The following is a 9,471-nucleotide window of genomic DNA, read 5'->3' as shown; positions in this document are numbered from 1 at the left end:
AAATGTTATTATGTGTCTATCACTTTTAACAAGACAATATGGTGCGTGCATCATGGACTTTTTACGGAGAATATGTATTTATCTAATAACGAAATGAAAGGAACAAGAGGCTCTTGGGTTCCTGCCCTGCCATGTAGGACTTTGTATCACTGGGCCAAGTTGTCAGACTATCTCAATTTCAGTTTTCCCTTTTAGAATATGGAAATATTAGCTATTTCATCTAATCCCAAGGTATTCCAGGTGGCTCCGTGGTTACAACAAACAAACAAACACAAAACAAAACACCAGCAATGCAGGAGACGGGCTTGATCCCTGGCTCAGGAAGACCCCCTGGAGGAGGGAATGGCAACCCACCCAGTGTTCTCGCCTGGAGAATCCCTGGACAGAGGAGCCTGGCGGGCTACAGTCCATGGGTCTCAAAGAGTCAGACACGACTGAGTGACTGAACAGCAACAGTGAGGGATACAGTTATTCTTTATTCCCATGAAGAGAGCATTATTTTTTTCCCTAACTTTGTTTGTTGTTCAGTCATTAAGTTGTACATTTGTCCCTAATAATTAATCATTATTCTGGGTGCCTAATGCCAGTAAAACTTCAAGTGATGGCTGAAGCCCAGGTTTCCTTATTCCCATAAACTGTCCTTTCTAGTGTGATATTTATAACTCTTATTTCCGTGTACTTTTATAATTGCTGTATAAGCCTGAGTCTTCCTCATTCCTCTCTCTCTGTTTCTTCTCTTTTTTAATGTTGTCATGTTTTCTCCAGATTACAATGAATTTTCAAATTGAGATCAAATTTCATACTCTTAGAAGCTCACAGGAAGCTTAAGCTAAGATAAAACAAATTATTGTGAGTAACAAATGAGTTATGAGTCATTAATGGTGTTCCATAGGTTATAACAGGAAGGCGGCATCTAGAGAGGAGAAGTTGCTTAAGACTCTGTGTAAGTTTTAAAACTCTTGTTATTCTTTTGAAGAATAAATTTGAATTTTATCAAGAACATAGAGCATCTTGTCAGGAAGACTGCACTTTTTAAGTATCTCCTGGATACCAGTTATTTTAAGTGGCACAATCCATGAAAAACTTCAAAGAAACAAGGTAAAAAAGCCCGCCAATAATTTGAAAACTTTTTATAATTCTTACTCTCACCATTAGATTAATTTTATTGCAACAATGTACCTGAAACTAGCTTCTTTGCCCCCCCCCCCCCCCAACGCCCGCCATAGGAAAATGCTGGTTTAAGAATCACTCCTCCACTTTGTTGAGAAGAAAGAGGGTTACAAAATAAAATAAAATGAGTTTCAGTATATCTCCCTCCCCAGAATTAGGGACATCTAAGAAGAGTATTGATTGGTGAAGGCAATGGCATCCCCTCCAGTACTCTTGCCTGGAAAATCCCATGGATGGAGGAGCCTGGTGGGCTGCAGTCCATGGGGTCACTAGGAGTCAGACCCGACTGAGCGCCTTCACTTTCACTTTTCACTTTCATGCATTGGAGAAGGAAATGGCAACCCACTTCAGTGTTCTTGCCTGGAGAATCCCAGGGACGGAGGAGCCTGGTGGGCTGACGTCTAGGGGGTCGCACAGAGTTGGACACGAGTGAAGTGACTTAGCAGCAATAAGAGTATCAATTAAGGTAAGTAAGAACAAAGCAGATGTCTTCTCTGGATAATAAGGCCTCCCAGTCTCCCTATCCCTGAAAGCTTGTTGTTGAGATGTGAAAGATGGAGGAATTCTTGTCCTCTGGAGGACAGGAATGCAATCTGGGCCCAGTGATGAGGTTTGATCACTCAGAGCTTTTGTGTAATAAAGTTTTATTAAAGTATAGAAGAGATAGAGAAAGTTTCTGACATAGACATCAGAAGAGGGCAGAAAGAGTGCCCCCTGCTAGTCGTTAGTCAGATGTTTTATGTCTGTTACAAAGCTGAGGAATCTCAGGAAAGCCCTCAATCCCTGTTAAATACTGTCCACAACTCTTCATATCTCTCTTCTTCAGCCCAGCAGCCCCTCCTTCCCAACTCCGTAAATCATTCTACTATTCCTTCTGGAATCTACAGTCAGTCATCAGCATAACCTGATATACAGTAACTTTGCCTCCTTCTCCTAATATAACCTTAACTTTACATTAACTACTTGTCCAGCTGAAATCTGTGTTCTGAGACAAGGCTTCCCTAGCAGCAATCTCAGTGGTGAAAATATTCTTACCCACTTTCCTCTTAACGCTGTATTGTTCCATGATTTTGAATTTGTAATATTTTCATACTTTGATTTTTTTTTTTCTCCAAGCTCTTTCGTTAAGTGATCTTACTTAGTTTTGTGGATTCAATATGATATGAGAGGGTTAAATCAATACCAAATGGCCAACATAGTTGGAATTAAAATCTGATGCAACTAGCTTAATTATTTATGCAGCCCTTCTAAGTTAGATGGCTAGAAGGAATCTGAAATTCACAACGCCTAACCTGCAATCATCTTTCATGTTCTTTCTCAAACATCTGCTTCTTCTACACCATTCCCTATAGGACTATACACAAAATGGAATCATTATTGTTCTTTCTCTGATGCCTACATTCAATATATCAGGAAATCCAGCAAGCTCTATTTTTGAAATGCACTCAGAATTGGGTAATTTCTCACTGAGAGCCTGCTCCAAGTCATCATTAACTGTTGCATAGATTAAGAAGTTGAATACAAAGAATAATGAAATGGATGAAAGCGTAGTAATCCAGACTTCATTCTCACATGGAATCTTTCCTTGTGACACCTACATTTTGTGTGCCTAGACACATGTTGTCACTATCTTCTAATAATAAGAATATTTACATTGATTGAATCCTGTTAAGTGCCAGGCGGTATTGTAATATTCACTTGACACATTAAGAAATTGAGGCTCATACACTCTAGTTAATATCCAAGATGACTCAGCAAATAATCAAGTCTTACTTGGCATAGCTGGACAGTGCACAACTTGAATAAAAGAGGACTATTGCTTGAAAAATTGCAAGAAGTATGGACGAATATGAGGCTGAAAGGATTTGGGGAAAGAAGCAAATGAATGAGTGAGCATATAGAATGCTCAACTTCACAGTTATCTGGAATTCGTCAATAGCAACATACGCTCTGTAATCAGTACATAGACCATTAACTCTGTCCTAGTCATAATGTGTGAAAGCCTACAATGCCAGTTTGCATTATCACTTCAGTTTGATAATGAGTTCAAGAGAAAACTGATGGCCAACTGATATTGAGTAACACCCAAAGTCAGTTATCTAGTACAAGGTGGAGCTAGAATTTGCATCCAAGCATCCCTAGCCTGGAGTCACACTTTAAACAATTACTCTCTGATGTCTGAATTTCTGTAGTATCCCACTGCCTGGGAATTACATTCTATGTGTCCTATTATCCTCTGAGACTACTGAAACCTAGAAAATGATATATGGAAATTTGTGTCTCTAGAATATAACATTGTTCTTGATATAACGGTCTTCCCTGTAGCTGAAAGGGTAAAGAATCTGCCTGCTACACAGGAGACCTGGGTTTGATCCCTGGATTAGGAAGATCCTCTGGAGAAGGGAATGGCGATTCACTCCAGTATTCTTGCCTGAAGAATCCTGTGGACAGAGGAGCCTGGCAGGCTACAGTCCATGGGATAGTAAAGAGTCAAACATGACTGAGCAACTAACACTAAACTTGATACAATAGTGGTGATTGCAATGAAATGCATTAAATTATAGTAACCTATTTTATTGCATGAATTTCCTTGTTTTTGAAAATATGAATTGGGAGGCTAAAAAGGAAAAATGTCATTTTAACATTTATTTTTATTTTTTGGCCACACTGAATGGCATGTTGTATTTTAGTTCTCCGACCAGGAATCAAACTTGTGCCCTTGCTTTGGGAGCATGGAGTCTTAACCACTGAATCTCCAGTTAAGTCCGCTAACAAATCTCATTATAAGTAATCTCTGCAATCATCGTGTAGATGTCTGTTTACAATTCTGAACTTAAGATTCAATCATTTATGAGGACAGATGATTGGGTTATATTATCTTAAAAATTCTTTAAGCTAGAATATTCTGTGTTTCTACCATTGTTTAAAAATTAACTTTTGTTGTTACATCCATGTTAAACTGAGCAAATTCTCCTATAAGGTATACCTTGGATGGTATACCTTATATAGTTATACAGTTACAACCCAGATTTTCTTTTCTCATTGATATAGTGCATTTTGATAATGCATAAATAACCCCCATGGAGAACAGTACAGTCGTGACTGAGTTTATTCTTGCCGGGATAACTGATGACCCACAGCTGCAGATCCCACTCTTTCTAGTGTTCACACTCATCTACCTCCTCACTCTGGTTGGGAACCTGGGGGTGATCACGCTGATCCTGCTGGACTCTCGTCTCCACACGCCCATGTACGTCTTCCTCAGCCACCTCTCCCTGATGGACTTTGGTTACTCCACAGCCGTCACTCCCAAAGTGATGGCTGGATTCCTCACGGGAGACAAGGTCATTTCCTACAAAGCTTGTGCTGCTCAGTTTTTCTTTTTTGCTGTCTTTCTCGCTGTGGAAACTTTTCTCTTGCCTTTAATGGCCTATGACCGTCATGCAGCAGTGTGCAAGCCACTCCATTACACCAACATCATGACACCAAGAGTGTGTGCCTGGATGGTCGTAGCGGCCTACGTCCTTGGTTTTCTAGTGGCCTCTGTGCACACTTGGAATGCATTCAGTCTCTCTTTCTGCAGATCCAACGTGATTGATCACTTTTTCTGTGATGCTACTCCTGTCCTGGCTCTCTCATGCTCAGATAACAGCAGAAGAGAGATAGTGTTTCTTGTTTTGGTGAGCTTCAATATCACCTTTACTCTCCTGATCATCTTGATCTCTTACCTGTTTATGTTTGTCACCATTCTGAGGGTGCGCTCATCTGAAGGACATCAGAAGGCCTTTTCCACCTGTGCTTCCCACCTCACTTCCGTCTCCATCTTCTATGGGACAGGCGCCTTCATGTACCTACAGCCCGGCTCCCGCCATTCCATGAGCACAGACAAGATGGCGTCTGTGTTCTACGCCTTGGTTGTTCCGATGCTAAATCCGCTGATCTATAGTCTGAGGAACAAAGAGGTCAAGAGCGCCCTAAAAAGGGCTGTCGGTAAAGCAACGTTTTCTCTAAGATTCATGTCTTAATTATATAGAAACAACAGTAGTATGGTTTCCTATACTTGCTAGGGAAAATACTGACTTGCTAGGTCAATAATTATCTAAATATTTTATGTCTTTTCTCAAGTTCTTTTTGAGTCTAGAAAGCAAACATGTGGACAAAATGAGTTCTCAGGAATAATAACTTTAGGAGAATCTGCCATGAACCTATGATTTATATTTCAAATTTTCTTTTAAATTAATTTTTACTGCATATTTGTTTCCATAATTACCCACATTTATATGTATATTTATGCTTATATGCATATTTAAGTACATGCCTACATGCATCTTACCAACGTAAACCACATGCAACTCACACACTCATGAGTGAACAGAAAAATGAGTTCAAGAGACAAATGGGACTTGTCTAGTTTTATAGTATAGCCTGAAGCAATGGTTTTGGTGTCTGATAACACATTCTTAAATATTAATCTGTATGTTTTTAAATAGAAATAAACATTTGGTATGTGAATTTAAACACACACACACACAACTCTTTATTTGAAGCTATTTCATTTTAATACTTAATATATATCCTGAATATCCTTTGCTCTAGGTTTACTATGGAGTGCTTTTGTCTTATTCTTTTTTTCAATGATAATAAACATCATTATACGAACCTTTTTTTTTTTTTTTTTTACTTTTTATTTCTTTATGGCTCTTCTGGTTCTTCATGGACTCGTGCAGGCTTTCTCTAAATGTGATGAGCAGGGGCTGCTTTTCCGTGCGGTGCACAGGCTTGCCACTGTGGACGTCTCTGGCTTCGGAGCGCAGGCTCTCTGGGCTGGGCTCCGCACTTGCAGCTTGAGGCCCTAGAATGAAGGCTCAGTAGTTGTGGCTCACAGGCTTAGTGCTTGGCAGAATGTGAGATCTTGCCAGACAAGGGATGGGACCCTCACCCTCTGCACTGTTAGGCAGACTCCTAACCACTGGACAACCAGGAATGACCCCATATGAGCATCTTTACTTAGCTCAATTTTCATCTTTATTGACATATTACCCATATTATCATCTTCATGTGACAATTTTAATGAAAAAAGAATAGCAGAGTATAAGATAAGGAACTAATGAAAACATGTTTTAACTCACTGAAGTAAAAAAATAACAACTTTTAAGTTTACAGTAAGCCTTGACTCTTTGTCTTCAGATGCTCAGCCCAGGACATATTTTATGTTCCTTCCTTCCTGTGGACAGTCAGGTCACCAATGGACAGATCTCCATTCAGGCTCAAGTTGAAGGCTGAACTGACTGATACTTACACACTCTAAGAATAACCTAACATAGTTTTTAAATTTGTGTATATTAGAACACCACACAATTGCACTCATCTCACATGCTAGTAAAGTAATGCTCAAAATTCTCCAAGCCAGGCTTCAGCAATATGTGAACTGTGAACTTCCTGATGTTCAAGCTGGTTTTAGAAAAGGCAGAGGAACCAGAGATCAAATTGCCAACATCCGCTGGATCATGGAAAAAGCAAGAGAGTTCCAGAAAAACATCTATTTCTGCTTGATTGACTATGCCAAAGCCTTTGACTGTGTGGATCACAATAAACTGTGGGAAAACAAAACAAAACAAAACAATAAACTGTGGAAAACTCTAAAGAGATGGGAATACCAGACTACCTGACCTGCCTCTTGAGAAATCTGTATGTAGGTCAGGAAGCAACAGTTGGAATTGGACATGGAACAACAGACTGGTTCCAAATAGGAAAAGGAGTACGTCAAGGCTGTATATTGTCACCCTGATTATTTAACTTTTATGCAGAGTGCATCATGAGAAACGCTGGACTGGAAGAAACACAAGCTGTAATCAAGATTGCCGGGAGAACTATCAATCACCTCAGATATGCAGATGACACCACCCTTATGGCAGAAAGTGAAGAGGAACTCAAAAGCCTCTTGATGAAAGTGAAAGAGTAGAGTGAAAAAGTTGGCTTAAAGCTTAACATTCAGAAAATGAAGATCATGGCATCTGGTCCCATCACTTCATGGGAAATAGATGGGGAAACAGTGGAAACAGTGTCAGACTTTATTTTTCTGGGCTCCAAAATCACTGCAGATGGTGACTGCAGCCATGAAATTAAAAGATGCTTACTCCTTGGAAGGAAAGTTATGACCAACCTAGATAGCATATTCAAAAGCAGAGACATTACTTTGCCAACAAAGGTCCGTCTAGTCAAGGCTATGGTTTTTCCACTGGTCATGTATGGATGTGAGAGTTGGACTGTGAAGAAGGCTGAGCACCGAAGAATTGATGCTTTTGAACTGTGGTGTTGGAGAAGACTCTTGAGAGTCCCTTGGACTGCAAGGAGATCCAACCAGTCCATTCTGAAGGAGATCAGCCTTGGGATTTCTTTGGAAGGAATGATGCTAAAGCTGAAACACCAGTACTTTGGCCACCTCATGCGAAGAGTTGACTCATTGGAAAAGACTCTGATGTTGGGAGGGATTGGGGGCAGGAGGAAAGCAGACGACAGAGGATGAGATGGCTGGATGGCATTGCTGACTCGATGGACCTGAGTCTCAGTGAACTCCAGGAGTTGGTGATGGACAGAGAGGCCTGGTGTGCTTCGATTCATGGGGTTGCAAAGAGTCTGACACGACTGAGTGACTGAACTGAACTGAAGAGTGGATTGGCAAATAGATGGGGAAACAGTGGGAACAGTCACAGACTTTATTTTTGGGAGCTCCAAAATCACTGAAGATGGTGGCTGCAACCATGAAATTAAAAGAGGCTTGCTCCTTGGAAGAAAAGTTATGACCAACCTCGACAGCATAGTAAAAAGCAGAGATATTACTCTGCCAATAAAGGTCCGTCTAGTCAAAGCTATGGTTTTTCCAGTAGTCATGTATGGATGTAAGAGTTGGAGTATAAAGAAAGCTGAGCACTGAAGGAGTGATGCTTTTGAACTGTGGTGTTGGAGAAGACACTTGGGAGTCCCTTGGACTGCAAGGAGATCCAACCAGTCCATCCTAAAGGAGCTCAGTCCTGGGTGTTCATTGGAAGGACTGATGCTAAAGCTGAAGCTCCAATACTTTGGCCACCTGATGTGAAGAGCTGACTCATTAGAAAAGACCCTGATGCTGGGAAAGATTGAAGGCAGGAGGAGAAGGGGATGACAGAGGATTAGATGCTTGGATGGCATCACTGACTCACTAGACATGAGCTTTAGCAAATTCAGGGAGATGGTGAAGCACTGGGAAGCCTGGCGTGCTGCAGTTCATGGGGTCGCAAAGAGTTGGACATGACTGAGCATCTGAACAACAAAAAATCATCAATCCCAGTGGTTATTGCTTTATGCAGGACAAGATCTGAGCTGTCCTTACTAGTTGTCCTTACTGATCTTATGATCTATACCAGTCTTTCTTCCTGACAATCTCAGTGTTTGGGATGAGCATTTTGTTTGCTTGGATTTGTTTAAAGATTTTTTTTTTCTGGAAAGAATGTTAAATTGCCAAAGAAATCTTGCTTACTATCCTATAGTTACTTGGCTTCTTTAGATTCTGCCAACTTCTTTGACAACTTGAAGACTTACCATAGCTTTTCACTTTTTCAGGGTAGTCTTTTTCACGTTACGTCTATTTATCCCTTCTGTATTGACGAAAGAGTCAATTGTCCTGAGGAAAGCATTCCGACCAGTTAGTTCAAAGTCGAGTTTTACTATTCAATCTCATGTGGACATCTTGTTCTATTTGTAATTAAATCCTTATTTGTGTGTTTGCTTCATGCTTGTCTTCTCTGGTAAACTTCCACACGTGAGATTAAGACCCATATTTGTTTTGTGTTGAGTATGAACAGCCAGGGCCAAGACCGACTGAACTCATTTGGGACCAATAAACAGTTGAATGAATAAATAATCCTTATCAGTGATGCAAATATTCAAGAGAATTAAGGGATGCAATAATTTCTATGATCTATATGACTTAATGACATATTTCTATCCGTTACCCATGTTTAAGTCAATATGGGTTCCTAGAGGCAATGATGTAACTCGATTTTAGCAGGATCAAAGAGATAATGAAGTTATTTTAATATACTGTCTATCAATTTGAGAGTGCTTATCTCTACCAATAAGCACAGCTGGATCCCTATAGATACATTCATCACTTATTCTCCAACAGTGAGGTTAGGACTTGTCATTGCTCTCATGGGGGCTTTCCCCCTGGGAGTTCCATGGGTACATAAGTCTCTCTCTCTTCAAGTTCTCATATGACTCCATTAGACCTTATATTATAGGCAGCAGACCACGTGCTGGAGT

General features: G+C 40.3%; 1 protein-coding gene across 1 annotated transcript; it reads left to right on the top strand.

The window, feature by feature from the left end:
- Positions 1-4,250: 4,250 nt before the first annotated feature.
- On the top strand, positions 4,251-7,582 carry LOC147358831 (olfactory receptor 5B12-like). The gene has a single exon (XM_086338746.1). It carries the CDS (start codon positions 4,251-4,253, stop codon positions 5,193-5,195), a length of 945 nt encoding a protein of 314 aa, XP_086194872.1. The 3' UTR covers positions 5,196-7,582.
- Positions 7,583-9,471: the final 1,889 nt, after the last annotated feature.

Source organism: Bos grunniens, chromosome 15 (genome assembly GCF_055505025.1).
Source record: "Bos grunniens cultivar Pamir isolate PY7600 chromosome 15, Bosgru_T2T1.0, whole genome shotgun sequence".
In the NCBI taxonomy this organism is placed as follows: Eukaryota; Metazoa; Chordata; class Mammalia; order Artiodactyla; family Bovidae; genus Bos; species Bos grunniens.
This window is presented reverse-complemented; position numbering and strand designations above follow the sequence as displayed.

Coding starts and splice junctions, on each gene's coding strand:
- LOC147358831 (XM_086338746.1), top strand. CDS start 4,251: ATGGAGAACAGTACAGTCGTGACTGAGTTTATTCTTGCCGGGATAACT.